Source organism: Fukomys damarensis, unplaced genomic scaffold (genome assembly GCF_012274545.1).
Source record: "Fukomys damarensis isolate Sample0158 unplaced genomic scaffold, DMR_v1.0_HiC HiC_scaffold_2, whole genome shotgun sequence".
Taxonomy (NCBI): domain Eukaryota; kingdom Metazoa; phylum Chordata; class Mammalia; order Rodentia; family Bathyergidae; genus Fukomys; species Fukomys damarensis.
In genome coordinates, this window is record NW_022900914.1 from 46558325 (window position 1) to 46578709 (window position 20385).

General features: G+C 41.5%; 1 protein-coding gene across 1 annotated transcript; it reads right to left on the reverse strand.

Annotated features, from left to right (window-relative positions):
- Positions 1–7314: 7314 nt before the first annotated feature.
- On the reverse strand, positions 7315–19848 carry Figla (folliculogenesis specific bHLH transcription factor). The gene is made up of 5 exons (XM_010609820.1): positions 19723–19848; positions 17300–17452; positions 15568–15793; positions 7984–8018; positions 7315–7375 (listed from the first exon to the last, which is right to left on the reverse strand). The coding sequence occupies exons 1-4, from the start codon at positions 19846–19848 to the stop codon at positions 8014–8016; spliced, it is 510 nt and encodes a 169-aa protein (XP_010608122.1). The 3' UTR covers positions 7315–7375; positions 7984–8013.
- Positions 19849–20385: the final 537 nt, after the last annotated feature.

Below are 20385 nucleotides of genomic sequence, written 5' to 3' on the forward strand. Positions count from 1 at the left end.
AGCGCCCAGAGGAGCACCCTGTTACTAGGAAGAAAAGGAAAGCGGCGGCTCCCTAAGGGGCTGTCTCTTCGCTAGGTTAAATTTAAAAACTTAAATTTAAAATTTAAAAAAGGCTTACACTTGGAAAATATTTTTGGTGTGGGAAAGGTACCCTGCCTTTGGATGTTAACTCTTTTAGGAATATTCATAGCATTTTGTTGAGGAATTCTAAACCAAAATTATCTTTATTCTAATTCTGACTCTTTTCCAGTAGGACAATTTTTTTTTTTTTACTGCCCAGCCTTCCCAATACTCATTGCAACCTCCTAGGCCTCTCCCCATCCCCAGCCTCGCACACCACAGGGAACAGGTGTGTAGTGAGCGTGGACCTGGAATTCTCAGACCTACCATTCGTCAGTCTTGTGACCTTGATGAAGCCACTTAACTCCCTGTGCTGGCACTGCCTAGGCCATCTATAGCACTGTGTACAGTATTTCTCCAAGCCTGGCCTGTACAAGTAGTAAGCATCAGGGGACAGCTTGCGACTTTATACCTCCATGGTCTCTAACAGGCCCCCAGAGCTCCCCCAAATCAACACTCACTCAAAGCCAGAAAAGATTCTGGCTACTGATCCCAAGCCAGACCTCAGCGCTTTTGCTTCTTCTACTTTCCAGGTTACCACAGCTCTCCCCACAATAGTCTCTGCAGGGGGACTCAAGAGTTGCTGTTTTTAACAAACAGCCCTAGTGATTTTTTTGCACACTGGCATTTAAGAATTTCCACTCTAAGTGGGCTACTACTGATTTAGAAAAGAAATACTGCCATCACAGCAACCCCGCCAGGATTAATTTCTCCTTCACTTCCCCCACCTCCACCTCAGCCCCCACATACCTGGTCCCTGCACCCTCTTTCCTCACTTGGAGCTTCTCCCATTCCTTCTTCAGAAGCACACAGGTCACAAGCCCTCTCCCCATTCTCCTTTGGAAGCCCACTAGGAGAATCACAGCGCGCTCTGACATGGACAGTGAGACCCTCTCCTTGTCCCTGGTCTCCATATGCAAGGTCTGTGGGCCAAGGAAGCCCTGAAGTGATGTGTTTCCTGAGACATTCCTGGGGACTGTGACACTACTGAGGCCAATGGGTGATGAGATCTAGGAATCTGGAAACCTAGTCTCCAAAGCACAGAAATCACAGGGAAAGTGGGCTGCATCCCTAAACAGAGTCCCAAAATGATGAGAATTTTTGTTCAGCCCAGAAATGGCAGGTTTCTTAAATCCTCTCTAGCACTCAAATTTCTCTTCCTAGTGTGTTAGTTTTTCAAACTAATGACAGCAAACCCTCGTTGGCCTTTAGTGTGTATTCTTACTCAATTAACCCTCACAAGAAACTATGAGAATGATATCCGAATTTTACAGATGAAGAAACGGACACAGAGACATTGAATCATTTGTTGGAGGCCGCACAGCTAATAGTTGGCTAAGACAGTATTCAAACTCAAGCAATCTGGCTGTCAGAGCTCATAAGCCTTAACTACCATGTGTCATGGTTTTCCAAAAGAGACAAAAAAATTAGAAATTTAAAAGTAGAATTTTTATAAGACACTGACAAAGCAGATACACTTTCCTCCTCCCAAAAAGTGATTCTGTTCCTTCGGCCATCGAGGATTTTTTTTTTTTTTAAAGAAAATGTGTTCCACATCTCCTAGACTCCATCTGATCATAAGAGTGCTGAAAATAGCGGCTCCAGGAATTGTTCCAATGACAGACAGGAAACAAGATGTCATTAAGTTCCACATTAATAGACTATGTAAATTTTTCACTGAATGTCTAAAAATCCTCACTCAATTCCAAATTTACTTTGAAATCCAACAAAAGGAAGCACAAAGTTTGTTGGCTGCAGCCATCAGCAGTCCACAAAACTTTTAGGTTCCCACTGCAGCAAGTGCTGGGTGCCTGGCCCTCAACTTGGGACAGAAAAGCCCAGGAGAACCCAGACCCAAACTGGAACACAGCTAGTGAGCCCCTGTGGCCAGACAAAGCATAAAATTAGATTTTCTGATTAATTTTCCATAAAGTTATTTGTCTCTGGGTCTTCTGACAAAAATGTTTCTGAACAGAAATAGCTTGTAGAGAGAGAATATGGCTGTGCAGGGGACACATGGTTTCTTGAAGGGCAGCCCCTAAGATAGCCCCAAGGGCCTCCACCTCCTGGCATCCACACCCTGTAAAACTCACTCCCCTTAGGTGCAACCATGACTCACCTGTAACCTGTGGGAAATAACCAACATGATGTCATTTCTGTGGTTACATTATGTAAGACACTTTCTTGTGCTAACAGACCCTCGACTGCCTTCTTCTTTGCTTGCTTCTAAGTAGCCATACTGGGGAGAACCATGGGGCAAAGAAATGAAGGTGGTGTCTAGCCAATAGTCCCAGAGGAAATGATTTCTGCTAGCAGCCTCCTGAGCTTATAGGTAGATCCTTCCCCAGCAAACTCTTCAGCTCATACCCCAGCCCTGACCAATACTTTGAGAGACCTTGAAGCAGAGGACCAGTTAAATAATGTCCAGATTTATCTCCTGATCCCCGGAAACTGTGTGATAATAAATTCATTGTTCTAAGTTTGGAGTACTTTGTTACACATCATAGATAGCTAGCTTTAGTGCTCTCCAGGCCTAGGCATGATTATCAGTGGGGAATGCTGGAAACGCTGGAGGAATTGACACCCCCTGGGATCAGCCCTCAACCCATGACTATGGAGAGTTAGTGGAGCAGTAGCTTAGCTTGCTCACCCTGGGTGTTGAGAAGATGCCTCTGAGGTGGGTTTTATATGATCTCCCAGAGTGTCTTAGTAGGACTGAGCCCCAGCTATCCACAGCAGTACTTTCTCAGCCAAGCACCTTCTGTGAGCTTTTCTCTCCTATATCACTTTCCCATTCTCTGACAGGTTGTTCTGAGGCTTGCCTCCTACTTATACTCAGATCATGATAAACTCGTAGGGGAAGACAATTTAAAACTAAAGAGAGGGGGAAAAGTGCTTTCAAAGAAAGACCAAAGAAAAACTATAAGTCAAGATCTTCTGAAGACAAATTTCTCAACAAATGAAAGTTCAGCCATCCCATGGATGAGGCCCAACCTGGAAAGAAAATTGAACTAGGGACTATACCGGCTCAGGAAAGCCCATGATCCTTGGTTTCTTCCCAGCTATAAAGGAAAGATAACAGTGATATATTTTTATCCTCTCTCTCTCTTTTTTTTTTTTTTTTTTTTTTGAGGCAGGGTCTCACTATGTAGATGAGACTGACCTGGAACTCACTATATAGCCCAGGCTTATCTTGAACTCATAGGGATCCTCCTGCCTGAGCCTCCCGAGTGCTGGAATTACAGGTGTGCACCATCATGCCTGACTTACTGTATCCTTTCTTAGTATTTGCATGTTGAAATCATGACCCTCAGTACCGCAGAATGTGATTGTAGAATGAGCTACCATCAAGATATAATGAAGATACTAGGAGATCATATGTGTTAGCCTTGTTCCAATGTGACTGCTGTACTGAAGAGGACATATGTTGGGCATGGCTCATACACCTGTAATCCCAGCACTCTAGGAATGCTGAGGCAGGAAGATCACAAGTTCAAGCCCAGCCAACTTAGTGACAGCAAATCTTGTCTCAAAATAAAAAGTTTTGTAAAAGTTTCTGGGTATGTAGCTCAGTGCAAAGTGCCACTGTTGTGCCCAAGTCGTGAAGTCCCCAAAGACCACCAAGGAGTCATGTCCGATGCAATTACAAGAGGAGTTTATTGCAAGCTCGAGCTTGGACTCTCAGGTGTCACCGTTACAGCAGCTTCAGACTGAGAGCCCAGATCCAACTTTGAACCAAGTTTATATAGGATTTTTTTGTTACTATTTTTAGTTTTCCCTTATCATCAAGGGGCATGGGGAGGGCACATTGGAACATGACCTAATGCTTACATTTGCAAATTTATTATGGGGTCCTGGGAGGGTACGTATTGGAAAATTACCTAAAGCCTTTAAACAATTAATTCCTCTTTTCTGACTTTTGCTAAGATATATGATTATCTATGTCCACTATAATTAATTCCTATATCAGCTATAACTAATTCCTATATTGATTAGATCACCCAAAAAGAAGCTTTTATATCAACTATACTTAATTTGTATATTAATTGAATTACAAAAAGAAGCTTATCTTAAAAAGAGGAACAGAAGCAGGGTGGAGATGCCCTAAAAGAGGAACTGCAATTGTCAAAGCACAGAGAAACTGCCACATAGAATGGAATTTTTCAGAAAGGAACTTTTGCATTTACTTTATTCTGGGTAAGGGGCATGGAGCCCACTGCGACCTGGAAACTTGGTCCTCACACCATAAAAAAGAGAGGAAGGGTATGTGGGAGATGTGGATGAGAGAGAAGAAGAAATTTGTACACAAACTGTACATATAGAAGACCACGTGACAACACAGAAACATGAAGGTTGCCACTTACAAGCCAAACAGAGAAGCCACCAAAGAAACCATACCTGCTGGCATCATGATCTCAGAGGTCTAGACTCTGGAACTGTGAAACAGCACATTCTCTGCTTTTGACATCACTTTATGGTGGCAGCCCTAGAAATTAGTATTACTCACCACAGAGGGTTACCATACAGACAAAATGGGAAAGTGCCAATGATCATCTTATTACTGAAGGAGACAATAACTCATTGCAACCCTGGCCACCCCTGGGAACAAGCACGAGGGTAGAGAAGCCCAGACTCCAATTCCCACCTTCACATTAGGTCCAGACCTCAAGACTGTGGCTAGAACTGTAGTGAGCCTGGTGTGTTAGCTAGCTTTCCATCCCCGTGATAAAATACCTCAGAAAAACAACTCAGAGGAGTAAAAGTTTGCTTTGTTTCACAGTTTCAGAGGATTTGGTCCATGGTCAGCTGGCTCCACTGCTTTTAGGCTTGTAGTGAGGCAGAAACATCATAGTGGAAGAGCTTGACAGAAGAAAAGTGTTCACTTCATGCCAGCCAAGAAGCAGAAAAGAGAGAAAGAAAAGGGCCAGGGTTCCAACATCACCTTCAAGGACACACTTCTAATGTGCTCCAAGTTCTCTATCTAAGTCTTACCTGTTGGGCCAGGAATTTAGCTCAGTGGTTCCGCTGCCCATCTTGCAAGCAAGCACAAGGTCCTGAGTTCAATCCTCGGTACAAAAAACAAACCAAACACTAAGTCTTACCTGCTAAGGTTTCCACCATTTCCCAATAGCACTAGGGCTTGGGGACCAGGCATTCAATACACAAGTCTTTGGAGGACATTTCAGAGCTAAACCATAAAGCCTGGTGATATGTATTCCTCTGGGAGAGTCTCACATGGACAGAAACACTAAGTACCTTAGTTTCTTCTCCCAGTCCTTTGCAATACACAAGATCCCAGATTGGAGATTTTTTTTCCATTACTACCACTTGTCCCACAGGATTCTGGAGTTGTTATTCCTAGAGGGTGTTAATGCTCTTAGGATCTGTCTTGAAACTTGGGACCAATGTCTCACACAGACCAGAGTTTTTGATCCTGGGACCATGACTTTCTCAGTACCTAATGACTCTTAGGCAGCTAGAACCAGCACACAGTTCCTACTCCAGTTCCTATGAATGCCACTTAGTGGGTGTACAACTCACATCAGAAAGGGTTTTTTAATCCTTAACTTGAAACCCAAATGCATACAAAGCCACATTCAACAGAAACAAGTCCCACTGCCAGCACCTTTAAAGTTCTGCAAGTCACTGAAGAGGATGAAGAGACTAGAACTAGCTAACTTTCTGCCATGAGGACACAGTGAGAAGGCAGCTTTCTCCAAGCTAGCAAGAGAGCCCTCAACAGAAACAGCTGTGCCAGAGCTTGATCTTGGATTCCTCAGCTTTTAAAACTGGGAGAAACAAATGTGTTGCTAGGCCACCCTCGTGTGTGGTATTTGTGACTGCAGCTGAGCTCACATAGTACCTAGGCCTCAGTTTTCCCATCTTGTAAAAGAGAAATAACCATGACTACTATCTTATAGGATTATTGTAACAAGTTAACATGCTCAAAATGCAGAGAACAGGACCCAATATAGATTAAGCGTCAGGTCTTTGTGAGCAGTTGTTATAAAGATGAAGACTGTTGTGTTCCAGATGATCAAGTGTCTAACTTGGACAAAGATGCCATTTGTTTTCAGCTGGGTATTTTGGGGTTTTTTTGTTTGTTTTTTGAGACAGGGTCTCACTATGTAGTTGAGACTGACCTGGAACTCACTATGTAGCCCAGGCTGGTCTTGAACTCACAGCGATCCTCCTGCCTCAGCCTCGAGAGTGCTGGGATTACAAGCATGCACCACCACACCCGGAATTCTTTTTTTTTCTTTTCAACTGGGCATTTTGAAAACCCTGAAAATTCTTTGTTGTGGGCCAACACTTTGAACTCCACACTCATCTTGCACCCCTGTTAAAGATTAATTTCCAGCTGGGTGCAGCAGCACATGCCTGTAATTCCAGCTACTTGGGAGGCTAATGCACGAAGATTGCAAATTCAAGCCTAGGAAAAACAACTTAGCATGACATCATTTCAAAATTAAAATTAAATAAAGATGAAGCTCAGTGTTCTGTATATTCGATACCCAGTACCACAGAAAGAAGATCAAATCCCTAGGTGTTATGATCGCCAAAAGCCTCATGTAGTCACAGATGGGGCTTCTTCACAGGTGGCTGGATCTAGAATGTGATGCTGGAATTAATTTATAGTGCAGTGCTAGGTTTAAGGGCACTAGGATTAAGGGTGTGAGTGCTACCCACCCTAAGTAGTCTGGATAAGATTAAAGGGGTTAAAATCTCTTGTTGCTTTTGGTAATATGTGGGAATCTTGAAATGCTGTTTTCCTAAGATGCCCCTCTGTCTTGGAGCCAGCCAACTATGGACTGAAACTTTTATGAACTGTTAGCTAAATAAACCTTTCCTCCTTTAACTTTTGAATATCAAGTATTTTGTCTTAGCAATGAGAGCAAAGTAACTAAGGCAATGGGAAAGGTAGCAATCACTTATTCCTCAAAGTGATTCAAAGGAACTGGAAAAAGAAATATTAGATATAGCTTCTAAGAAGATAAGAATGGAAATCTCTTGAGAGGTTAAGAGCAAAAGTGGAAGGCCCTAAAACCTATTTCTTCAAAGCATGAAGTAGAAAGTAGAGATGAATGAATTTATGACAGGCAAGGCAATTTAAAGGTTATTTGTTAAATTTGAGTTATCACAAATTTCTTTACCCCCCACAAAAAAAAATCAAAGACTCTAAAACTTTCAAGACTGTGTTTATTTGTTTCTAGAAGGTAACCCCGGGCCTTTTCACTTGTGCATTTGTAGGAGTCTGAAACAGAAAAGAAAGTTCATTATAAATGACTAAAGGATCAGACTAGACAGTTTACAAAAGAAATACAACTAATCCTAATGAGATAATTAACAGTATGAAATAGGAAGAAAAGGGCTAAAGGTGTAGGGAAAGTGGGAAGGGTAGGGGGAAAGGAATAAGGGAAAAGAAAAAAATATGAGAAAATGAAAAAATGGAAATAAAGTATTTATAAATGGAGAGGGGAGGAGGGGGTGAAGGGAGGGCAGGGGAAGGGGAAAAATGAGAACTAAGACTTGTCATGTACAAGATCCCAACAGTGAATGTGACTGTACTGTGTACCTAAAATGTACCAATAAACTCAATAAAAAGAAAAAAAAAGAATACTAAAGAAATGTCAGTCAAAGGGAGAAGACATGCTCAGCATGTGTGAGGACCTGGCTTTAATCCCCAGGGCAAATAAAAAGTAAAAGATTTAACTTAATAGTTAAATATATTAAATTTAAATATATGATATTTCATCAGTTTTACTAGGTCTCATTATTGGTAAAAACATGACAGAATTGGCACTTGTACATTGCTGGGTATTATAAGTGGGCATTATGCATCAAGACATAGAATGTACTTACCTGTGATCCAGGAATTCTACTTCTGCAACTCTATCCTGGAAAAAAAAAAACAGAAGGGGATAAATGCATCAAATTACTTGCTGTGTTTATAGGAATTAAAAGTGAAGGAAACTTACATGTCCAACAAATAGAAAACTGTCTCAACTGACTAGTTATTTGAACATGACCATGACATAAAAATAAAAAACAGGACACACAATGTGATTGATATATCCTATGATGATTTTTAAACCTAGTTGGATAGGGAAAAAAAATTGGAAGCTTGTTAGTAGATTCTCAGTGGAGGCTTTACCAGGGTGGTGAGCCCATCATGTATTTTCTCCATTTTCTCAAATCTCAACTTGAAAGTATAAGCAAATTCATGACTAAAAAATAAAAACTCAAATCATAGGCAACTCATAGGCAATTATTGGAACCCAGTAAGTATATCACTGTGGAAGGAAAAAAGCACTGTCATCAACTGCTCTGATTTAGCTTTACATTTTTATTTTCTGGTCTAGTCTCATTTATATTTCAAGGTTGGGTTTCATTACAATAAATATGGTTAGAAGAATGTGATCCGCAACCCCACCACTTCGCTGACTTGTTGGATATTGGGTAAGTTATTTCTGTTCCTTAGATTTCTCACAGGTAATCTGGATAGAATTTAGTAAAAATTAAATGGATTACTATGTATAAAGTGCCAGGAAGTATCTGGCACAAAATACATACGAACACCTCTTTTTTCTTCTGATCTTGAGTCTTGCCAATATTCCTGTGATCAGATTTTTGTTATTGCTCATGTTTAACTTTAGAAGTTTTATTTAAAAAAAAAACTATATATCTGGAATGTTTTAACCCTAAGAGACAAGTTCATAATTGTTGTATTTACCTAAAGGGTTAAAGAGTAATTGCATTCTATCAGCCTATAGTCTAATACATTTTTGTTTGTTTTTTGTTTTTTATTTTTTGTACTGGGTATTGAACTTGGGCTCTTATCACTTGAGAGGCAGTGGCCAAATTCCTGTAATAATTTTAGATCATTATTTTATTTTATTTTTAAGAGTTAGATGGAAAACATGATTAAATTTATGATTGTTGTCTTTGTCAGAATACTTTTTTGGTACCAGGGATTGAACTCCAGCCCTTGTGCTTGCGAGGCAGGAGCCAGAATCACCGAGCTAAATCCCCGGCCCCAAAGCTTCTTTCTTCTTAAGCAATTTCCCCAACCCCTTCTCCATCTCTAGGAATAGTAAAGGGTATACACTGTGGAGGTTAGAAGAGGACCCCAGCTGCTCTCCTCTGTCTCCTCTGTCTTATGGGGTGCTTCTCTGACTTGAGGGGTGCTGCTGTCCACTGTGAATGTCCATGGTTTTGCTATGCCTTCTTTTCTCTGCCCAGGGACTCAACATTTATTTGAAGATGATGGAGCTTACTGGCGCAAGATAAAGACTTTTCCCACCATCTGCATCACAAGGATCTCACAGAGATCTCAAAAAGCAGTGGATTGCAGTGCAGAAAGTAAGATTACATTTTCTCACATCTGCAAGTCCTGCCTCAGCTGTTTGAAAGTTCATCCAGTAGTGTGAAATGGGAAGAAAAGGGCTAAAGGTGTAGGGAAAGTGGGAAGGGTAGGGGAAAGGGAATAAGGGAAAAGAAAAAAAAATGTGAGAAAATGAAAAAATGGAAATAAAGCGTTTGTAAATGGGGAGGGGAGGAGGGGGTGAAGGGAGGGCAGGGACAAGGGGAAAAAATGAAAACCAAGACCTGTCATGTGAAGGTACAGGATCCCAGTAATGAATGTAACTGTATTGTATACACCTAGATTGTACCAATAAACTCAATAAAAAGAAAGAAAGTTCATCCAGGACCCAGAAACTAGAATCTGGCACTGTGGCCAAAAGCCTCACTTTCACACATCTAGAGGGAGAGCTATGTAGACAATCTTCCAGTAAATAGAGCTCCTTATAATGAGAGGAACACTGGCCACCCAATGTAGCTGCAGCCTCACCCTTGGGGTCCTGGTCCTGATCACATGATGCTTGGGAACTCTATCACTTGTCTCCTTACCTCAGACCACTCCAATGAAGCAAATGCCTCAGGCTTATCTTCCCTATGAGTAACTAGAAGGATATGAGGGAGAAAAGCTTTCCAAGAGGAAGACAGTGACCTACAGAAGACTGGAAAAGCCCCTAATAATGAAATTCTACTTATAATCCCTTTACCCTCCACCACTAGAAAATCTGTCATTGATACTTTGACCTTGAAGTCCATTTCATCCCATATCTGTTCTGGATAACCCAGGAATTAGGATGTCAAAGGTGGTAAGGTTCACTGATCTTCCTTGGGAAATAGGCTTAGCTTATGTTGTCATAGAATTTGTTGGTTTCTGAGTAAAACAAAGAACCAACTGTCTCAAAACAGAACAACTCATCAGAGAAGTCTAGTCAGTACCTCTGAGAGACTCTTCCATTCAATTCTGCCTTTATCCTCTGTATTCACTTAGGGCCAATGTGATGACCTTTTGTAAGGTCCTTTATAAAATCTCATATAAATACTCCTTTGGAAGTTCAGTGGAATAGGGGAAACTTACTGCAATTAATTTTACCTCAAGTCCTAATTACCTATATGGAAGTAGAAAAAGAAGGAATTATCACATTTCCTAAATAACGTTCTGCTTACTGACAAGGTTAGGCCATATACCAGGTACAGTTCTTGTCAAAAACAAAACAGAAAATTGGGCCAGGATTTAGCTCAGTGGTGCCACTGGCTACCTCACAAGCACAAGGTCCCTAGTTCAATCCCCAATTTCAAAAAAAGAAAAACATAAAATTCACACATGTGTACACACACACACACACACACACAGAAAACATGAGCCTGCATTCATGATCTAGTCAACCTTCTGAGCCCACAGAAAAATTAAAATTCAATAAAAAGGAATTTTCCTTTCTTGTATTTATTAACAAATAAGAATTTTGTCCCTTGTAACATTTTCTTCTTATCTTGATCAAATTTAGCCTTCAATATTTTCTTCGGGTGTCTGGTTGAGCTTCACCCTAAAATAGCTCCAACCAGGGAATGTCCCACTGGAGTCGCCATCATCCCTAAGGTAAACCTTTCCTGTTCTGCATGTGCCATATAGCTCACCTTTCCAAAGCCCCGAAGACTATAAGCATATATGCCACCAAAGTACCAGTTCCTAGAGACCAAAACTTAGAAAACAGTGAAACCCTGGAGCTAAATGCAGTTACTGGGACAGCCTTCACTGAGCCCCAGTGCCCTGAGTCCATGACTATGCAGTCAATTAACTAAACAGGTGAGATGAGCTAATGCATTCAATAGGGAGTAGTGGGGACTGCATCAAACATAGAGCACCCATGCCCAGGTGTGGGAATGCACGGCTATAATCCTAGCACAATGGGAATCTGAGGGAGGAGGAGCCCAAATTCAAGTCCAGCCTAAGCGACTTAGGAAGACCCTGTCCCAAAATAAAATATTAAACAGAGACTGGAATATAACTGAATGCAAACGCTCTGGGTTCAATCCCCATTCCCATAAAAAAGGGGGTCGGGGGAGAAAGTCAATTTTCCAAACTACTCTGCTGATTAACCTCATCAGACTATGCCCCATCAGATACCAGTGAACTCTGGAGCAGAAACCTACTTTCCATGCAGAAACTTAGATATATCATGATACTGTGGTAGAATTGCTACAATCTCCTACAGCCACCTGGGGGAAAGGTAAGATGGAAGACAAGAGAGGCTTTATGGCAGTGGTGGTGAAGCCATGGCACGTGTGCCACAGCAGGCTGTTTTATCATTGAAAGCTCTGAAAGGTTCGCCATCACTGCTTTAAGGATTCCCCAAGGTGCTAACAAATTCCTCCCAACTAGTCAGACCAACTCACTTCAGAAATGCTATTTTAAAAAATATCCCCAAGGATTAATTTTAGATTATCACAACCTGAAGAGTGGTAAAAATCTACCACCCACACAGGCCTTCTCTCAAAAGCTCTTTCAAGGAGCTTTCCTACCATATAACAAAATTTAGAAGTTCATGCTAGCAACACATTTAGACCCCATAACCAACACTTACGTTCATCTACATATCCCTTTCCAAAGCCCCTCCAATCCCATCACTCTTGGCACCTCACTCCAAAACTGAAGCTGATCTTTGTTCAGAGATGTAGCCTCCACGTGAGGCAACTCTGAATACAATTCAGAGCCATGTATGATATGAAATGCCCAAGCTATGGTCATAAGTGACAAAGAGAAGGAATAAACAAATGACAGGACAGCTAGCACCTTGGCACTCAGCAACGCTCAAGCCCAATAAGACAAAATACATAGGCCTTAAACTCTAATTTTAAACAACTTCTCCTAGACCTTGAAACTAATCTTATCCCTACCAAGACCAGATGCATAAGTTCATGTAGGTCACGGCCCTCTCTGGCTGGACACATACTTGTTGCTTTGGTCTCACACTTGCTGCTCTGGCCCCAGAAGTTAATCTCCATCCCTGCCATCAGCAGATTCTTGTGTACTTCATTCAGGATTCTGCCTCTGAGGAACGTTGTTGGTCTTGCACAGTCTGTTCTGATTCCTTTTCCAAATCCCCCCCAAAAAGCCCATCCTTTCCAGCACCAGAATTTTACTCCCCAGATCCTCTCAGAGGGTAGGAACAAGGGTCCCTCTCCAGTACACTGAAGCTGGAGAGAGGCTATGTTCCAAATCCTAAGCCCTTCTGTATGTGGGCATCTCAGCTGAGCTATGTCAGCTGTAAGAACCCTGAAGGATCTCCAGTTAGGGTATCTGGCCAGAATTCTGAAACTCCAAGTAGTCACCTATTTGGGATGAACTCATCTTTGGGATGCAAGCATTTTATAAAGTCAGTAAAAGTGTTGCTGAATAATTGCTCAACTCACATGTAAACAAAGATCTCAGAGTTAAATATGTTAACAGAGAAAACTAACATAGAGATGGCTGAACAGCAGATACTTCATAGAAGAATTGATTTCTCTTTCTGCTTTTTGAAAAATTGAGAATTAATTCCACTAGTTGGGTTACAGTAAAGTAAAGGGGACCCATGTTTATCTAAAGTGAGGTATCTAGGTCCTAGCTGAAACAGAAGACACCCAACTTGGGATAAGTGGTGGCCTGGATAGACTATCGGACCCAAGGAAAGGATTCTTGTGGAGTCCAAGGAGGAACAAATTGAAATCTTCCCCATCTGATAGGATTCAATGAATAGAAAAACAGCATCACTTCTGTGACTTCTGCCAAAAATGAAAGTCTGAATCTAATCAGGAGGAAACAGATAAGGCACATGAATAAATATTCTACAAAACAACCAGTCCAGAATCTTTAAAAGTGCCAAGTTCTTAAAAGTCACAGAGAAGCCAGTAATAAAAGACACCACAAAGATATGGCAATGAAATGTAATTCATGATTCTCAGCTAGGTCTTTTTGCTCAGAAAGGACATTATTAAGACCACTGGTGAAACTTGAGTGGGGCCTGAAAGCTGCATGACAAAAATACATTGACACTGATTTACAAATTTTGGTGGTTTTGCTGTGCTTATGTTAGGAGAAAGTTGCTGTTCATAGAAAATAATGAGGCAATTCTGTATGATAAGAGTACATGCCTATAATCCCAGAACTCCTGAAATCTGAGGCAGGAGGGTCCCAAATTCAAGCAACTTAGCAAAACTGCCCCCAAATAAATAAAACAGTAAGAAGGGATAGGGTTGTCAGGTTGGCAACTCACTCCCAAATAGGCCAGGGAAAAGAAGTTCTTTGTATTATACTTGCAGCCTTTCTACAGGTTATTATTTCAGAATTTTTATTTTAAAGATGAGTGATTTAAATGTTAAAAGATGAGAAATACTTGACAAAACTGATGAAATCTTAGAATGCTTCTATTAAAAAAAAAAACACTCTTTATAACCAAGCCTTGAAAGTCACCCTTGACAGAAGTCATATATCTGATATATAGAAATTTCAAGTATGTGATTATGTGGTCAGCCTTAGAATTAAAACACACTTTCAACTAACAAACTTGGTGTGCTAAAAAGGCTAAAGATGAAGTGCCTTGTTCCCCTTTTTTGAAGAAAGGTCTAGTGAGAACTTTTCTGTTCTTCATAGAAAATATTAGCCAGCACTTGAAGTCTATGTACTATAAGTGGTCTCTCCCAGGCTCTATGATCCTGGGAAAATAAAGGCCTACCACATATACTCACTACAGCCTTCTGCCCCAGCCCAGGCCCAACAGAACTGGCAGGAAAGTATGAGGTGACACGATACTTACCTAACGAGGATCAACGAGGATTTAATACAAGTCTCATTCTCACTTTAATATCTAGCATGCATTAACACTATGGAACATTTGTAGAAGCATCGTTACTAATGGAACCAGGGTCAAGGTCCATCTCAGGTCATTTTTTTTTTTTTCCACTTTCTTTTGGTCTCAGCAGTGTGTGCCCCCTTGTGGTAATAACAAGAATTGTCTCCTAAGTGTTGACTGGCAAAAGAAATTTTATATATCAAGTGATCAGAATATGAAAATCCTGACCAACCATATATTAAAATGAAACCCTTGGAAAACAGCCACCAAATCAGAAATGAAAGCCAAGACTGACAGGTGAGTAAACAGGAAGCCTATAAAGGACTCCAACCAGAGTAAATCATTGGTGAAAGCCATTTGAAAAAACCCCAAAAAACTGCAGAGCTGGTGTGCCTGTGACTTATTAGTGTTCCCCAGTCAATACTGACTGCTCGTGGTGAGTCAGTTCAATTTAATATCTGTCCAAGTGAACCCTGACATGCTGAGAAATATACTAGATATTTTACAGATGTGATACTACTTAACTCTCTGTTATGTGTGTGGGAGGTGCTGTAATCATTTCCCTTCTATAGATGAAGAAACTGAGGAGCAGAGAGGTTCAGTAATTCATTCAAAGTCACATATCTAGCAAATGATAAAACCAGGGTTGGAACCCCTGTGGTCTGCCTTCAGAGCCTACAAGCAACTGCTATTCTAAACTACCTCCCACTATCTTTTGTGTCTCCATGGCTCCCGTTTTCCCTTATGTCACAGTGAGCAATAACACTATGCGTGGTTCAGTTTCCTGCAAGCCTTTCTTATTTCAATGGCATTTATTACACGGCAGGACAGAATAAGGGGCTTCAATTGCATAACACTGATCCACAGCAAAAGCCAAACATGCACCTTCTGGCCTTGGAGAAGCATGCTGCTACTTTCAGCTACCTCTTCAGTTTGACAAAGTAATAAGATCTAATACAATAAATTGCTTTGTTGTTACTTAGAAAACATTCCCTTACAGACAGCCCCCATTCCCAAAAATAGGGTCACCATGAATTTTTGTGTACAGCAAGCTACTTCTTTTTCTGGAGACAGCAGAGTCCAGAAAGCCTTTTAGGAATGTAATAATCCTCTAAATTAGGAAGCCCTGCCTCCCTACCCAGGTGCTTTTAGAAAATTTTCTTCTTTTAGTCATGTTTTAGCGTGGGAAATGACATATAGCTCAAGATACACATGTTGAACTTTTGGACAGCTATATGGTGATGTTAAAGAAATACTTTACCAGACTCCTGGCCAGTGAAATAACTCCTAGTCGCAGGCGGCACGCTCTTGCAACAAGCATTTGCTGGTTCACCACTGCCACCGTCCATCCAGGGCCCTTCCTCTTCATTCTTCAATCCAGTGGCACAGCTGGTATGTTGGATAATGTCCTTGGATAGCTCTCTAGCCAAGGGTATATGTGGTTCAGGAGTACTGTTGCTATAGTTCTGCTTATCTGGGTCTTGTTTCTAGAAACCATGTTAATTGTCAAAGAGTATAATAAGACAGCCATATTTTAAAGATTTATATCAATATATTTCAAACATTTAACTGACTAGGCTTCATTAAGTGATAGAGGCAATGCTTAAATTATTGGGGAGAGAAAAGTTCTTCTGTAACCTTAAAATGTTATGCAATAGGCAATTGCATTTAAAGTAGTATGGTATAGAACAAATCTTGTATCTTATAATGAATGCATCACAGAACAAAGTACTCTTGTCGCATTATTAAGCCACAAGTGAAAACTAAGGCAGCTCACTGCACATGCTTGAACACCATGACCATACTACAACCAAACCACCCAATTTAGCCAATAGGAAAATCTAATCCAAACTTATCTTCCTGGTAGTCACCTGAATAGGACTAGAGGACAAGAAGAGGAAAAAAGTAAAAATTTCACCATACAAAAGTTTCTAGACTATTTTTCTTCTAATACCTCTCTTTCTCATTGCCTCTCAACATGATCATACCACTATCTACAAAAAGACTTCCACTTGACCTAACAGTTTCCTTCTTTTCATTTGTTTCAAAACTGTTCTCCATTCTCAGACTTCCAGGTTAAATGGATTTGAAGTTTGCCACTTTCCTCTGCTTGAACCCCAGATAGTTACCAAAATACACTTCAACCTCCCCCATGAATTGATTTCTAGTCCATTCTTCTCCTGCCTATAAAATGCTGGGCCTGGCTGCCTTCCAGTCTTGGCCTTCCTTGGTCTCTGTAGCATCTTCTACTTTCCACCCTTAGTTTCCTAAGATTCTCTCCTCAACTTCATGACGCCCACTCACCCTCACCCCCTCCAATCGTTTTCATCCATATTCTCCACTGTAATGACTTCTTCCTGTTAAGGCATTATTAAGGGATTTCAGAGGCCTTTTCTCTCTTCATATCTTATCTCCCCTGATGGCAGATCCATTTGCAGGCCTTTGTGTTTTCTTGTGCACGCAATGATCCATGAAATTAGCCCACATCTTCCACTGCCTACTGAGCTAACCCACTCTGATAATGCTGGTGACACAGTGGTAGTTCACAGTTCACAAAGCAGGTCTATTTATATTGTCCCATTAAATTATCACAAACCCCTTTCTGTGTCCTAATGGGTGTTCGGTTGACAGGAAACTACCGCCACAAAGTGCTTTCACGGAAGCCCTTCTTTGTGTCCCAGCTCCCAAGATCCTATTAAAGATTCAGCAGTTATCACCCTGGAAAGTGACAGGAGGTAAGTAATTAGATGGTCAGGGTCTTGATTCCAAATCTCAGGGTCTTGATTTCAAATTCCAGTCCTGACACTTCTTTGCTGTGAGGGCTTTACTTTTTCTTTGGTTTTCTCCTCTGTCAAATGGGGATCATAAATACATCTAAGGATTATTATAACCATTAACTGAAAAGTATATATAAATAAATGACTTGGCACAGTGCGTCACATATAGAAAAGGCTCAAAAATGCTACCATTTTTCTAAATTCTTAAACCTTTACCTCTGAGTCTTTGGATCCTTCCAAAACATCATTGAGAACTTGTATGTATTCAGTTGCACCTTTAAGGATATCAACTTTGCTAGGCTTTCTGCTTTGGGGAAGAAATGGCACAAGTGCCTTCAGTTTGGCAAAGCCACGGTTGAGATTTTTTATCTAAAAAACAAAAAGTCACAGGGTCAACAGAGAAGCTAATTTGCATGGACATCACACCAAACCACAAAAGGGAGCTATGAGGGCTCATTTCCACTGCCCTCTCATCTGTGTGGTAAATCTAAGCAGGCAATGCCAAGGGTCACGTTTCCATGAGTACTGTAGTGCATGGCCAGGGAGAGGGGGCATCAGTGCAGCTCTGTGGAAGGACAGACTGGAAGACGTGTCCATGTCCACATGGACTTGCTCCTCTTCCTTTAGGAACAAGCCCACTGCAGTATAACATACAGGCAAATGAAATAGTGCCTAAAAGGTTGGCATCACTATACTAGTATTTAAAACCCAGCCCTACGATTTGCTGCCCTTATGAGAATATGTGGGATGCTTCGTAACACTAAACTTCAGTAGAAAGTAGAAAGTATCTATCTTGTATCTCCTGGGTGATGATTAAGCAAAATAGTGTACACATACCAAAAGAAATCTCACCCAGATCTGACATAAAGTCTTCAAGAAGTGGTGCTGCTGCTGAATAAAATGTACAACGCTTGTCTACTCCGGAACAGTGACCTCAACTCATCAGCTTCTTTCTCGGTGAGTTAACAAATAGAGTCAAGTGTGACAGTCTGCACACTGGTGGATTCAAAGATTCCTTGCTTTTATTTTCCCTTTCTCCAGGCTCTAACACAGTAAGTCCCCAACCTATGAACATTTGAGTTGTGAACTTTCACAGATATACTTGTACTGCATAAGACTTACTTTGTTGGCTTATGAATGAATACAACTTACAAACAATTCTCCCAGAGCAGAACTTCTTCATAAGTTGAGGACTCACTACTGTACCTTGGCTCTGAAGACCAAGAACTCTGATGTTCATCTCTCTAAAGTTCACAGGCCCTGGGAGAGCTGGCTCTCATTACACTATAAAGCCAATATACTCAGTTATAGTGACATCCCCCTGCCACCTGGGAGCAAAACAAACAAGGGATGTGGCTAATTCATAGAGAATTCCATGACCAGTAAATATATGAAAATATTTAACTTTAATAAACCACAACAAATTAGATGCCATTTTTCATGTCCCAAGCTGGTCATATTTTTGTCTTGTTAATCATATCCTACATCAGGAACAACATGAAAAACAGTTCCATTTTCTGTAACAGGAATACAAATGAAAAACTTTTCCAGAAAGCAATTGAGTAACATATCAAAAGTCATGTGTGCCTATAATCCTAACAGTCTGGAGGCTGAGGCAGGAAAATTGCAAGTTCCAGACCAGCCTGTACAATTTATTGACTCAGAGAGACCCTGTCTTAATTTTTTAAAAAAGGGGGTGGGTATAGCTCAGTTTAAAGGCCCAGTACTGAAAAAAAAAGTCATTGGATTATATATGTCCTGCGTCTCAGTAACTCGACTTACAGCATTTTCTTTTAAGATAACTATTGTATCTGTACTTAGATGTATGTGCCAGTAAAAAGCTGGCAAAAATCCTACATACTTAGCGATAAGAGATGGAATATATATGGTCCACTTACATGATTGAGTATGCAGTCAAAAACTATTCTGCAAAATACTTCAGAAAATGACAAAATGCTTTTGGTAATGTTCAGATTGGGAGGAAATACACAAAGACATTCACAGTAATTATCTTGTGTCTCCATTCCCTCTTCAGTCATTTCTGTATTTTCCAGGTGTATTAATTTTGTCATTTTAAAGAACAGTAAAGGTCATTAGCTTTCTTAATAGATAAAACCAGGACCAGTATTCTAGAGAAGGCAATACCTTCCAGGTGGAAAAAGTCACTTAAAATACTGGATCAAAGCCTCATTTCCGGGCCATCAAATCAGATCACAAGACTATCTACCTACCTACCTATGGTTTTTTGGGACAGAGTCTCGATCTGTAATTTAGGCTAGCCTAAAACTCCCGGCAATCTTTTTACCTCAGCCTTTAAGTGCTGGGATCACAGGTGTGGGCTACCACACCCAACACGGAGTTAATTTTATAAAGGCTAGTGTCTGATAAAAGCATGCTTCACCATGCTGGCAATTTTCCAACTTCCCCTAAGTCTTCTGCCCTTACTTGGTACGTCCTCCTTACACTCTCCCACACAGAATTCCTAGTAGGTTCACCAAAGTTTCTAAAGGGACTGGCTGGGGTGTTTAGGAGCAGCCCCGATAGAACTTACTTCTCCAGGTCCTAAACCTCAGGGTGCTCTCTGCGGGAGCCCTCCGCCCTTCCATCCCTCTCTAGGATTGAGTCTCAGACAACCAAACCCGGAGAATACAATGAATGGCCTGACAAATTTGGATTCTGAAAGCTGACGTAAAATGCTGAAAGCTACCAGCAGATGCCGCTCCAATCACGACCACAGGACCATTCCCATGGACTGGGAAAGTCATTTTCTCTAGTGTCTCTCGATGGGTTCGCGTGGGGATTTGGGCGCGAACTGGGACAGTGATTCTTTACTGTAAACTACGTAAACTGGGCTGGGGGACACAGCTCAGCGGTAGAGCACTTGAGCCACGAATGTTTGAGGTCCTGAGTTTGATCCCCAATACCGAAGGGGGAAAAGGCCTCCTTCTCCCTTCCTCCGGTGTTTGCTTCGAGGCACAGACGCAGCAAGGACCCATTTGAAAGCAAACACCTAGCCCGAGGCGCCTGCGGCTGTGAGACTTAGGCACAACTCCCTTGCGCTAAGCTCTCCAAAAGCACAGGCCGAGCGGGGACATTATTGGACTTGTCCAGGTCCCCTCGACTCTCCTCCCCCGACCTCGTTCCTATGCAAGTCTGGAGGGTCAGTGGGCGAGGCGGCGGCCACCCCAGCAGGGTAACTCGGCCACCGTCGCGCTTCCAACACTTTCCGACCCCGACCCGCGCCTCAGGAGGCCGAAGTGGCGTCGGGCCTCCGGAAGGCGGAGCGGGGTGCGCGGGGATAA

Bases quoted from the DNA above. Each gene is read 5' to 3' on its own strand.
- Figla (XM_010609820.1), bottom strand. From the start codon at position 19,848: ATGACTTTCCCAGTCCATGGGAATGGTCCTGTGGTCGTGATTGGAGCG. The intron at 17,453-19,722 runs GTTTGGTTGTCT...TTTGTTTTTTAG, and splicing joins CCATTCATTGTATTCTCCGG to ATAAAAAATCTCAACCGTGG. The intron at 15,794-17,299 runs GTAAAGGTTTAA...CATGGTTTCTAG, and splicing joins AAGGATCCAAAGACTCAGAG to AAACAAGACCCAGATAAGCA.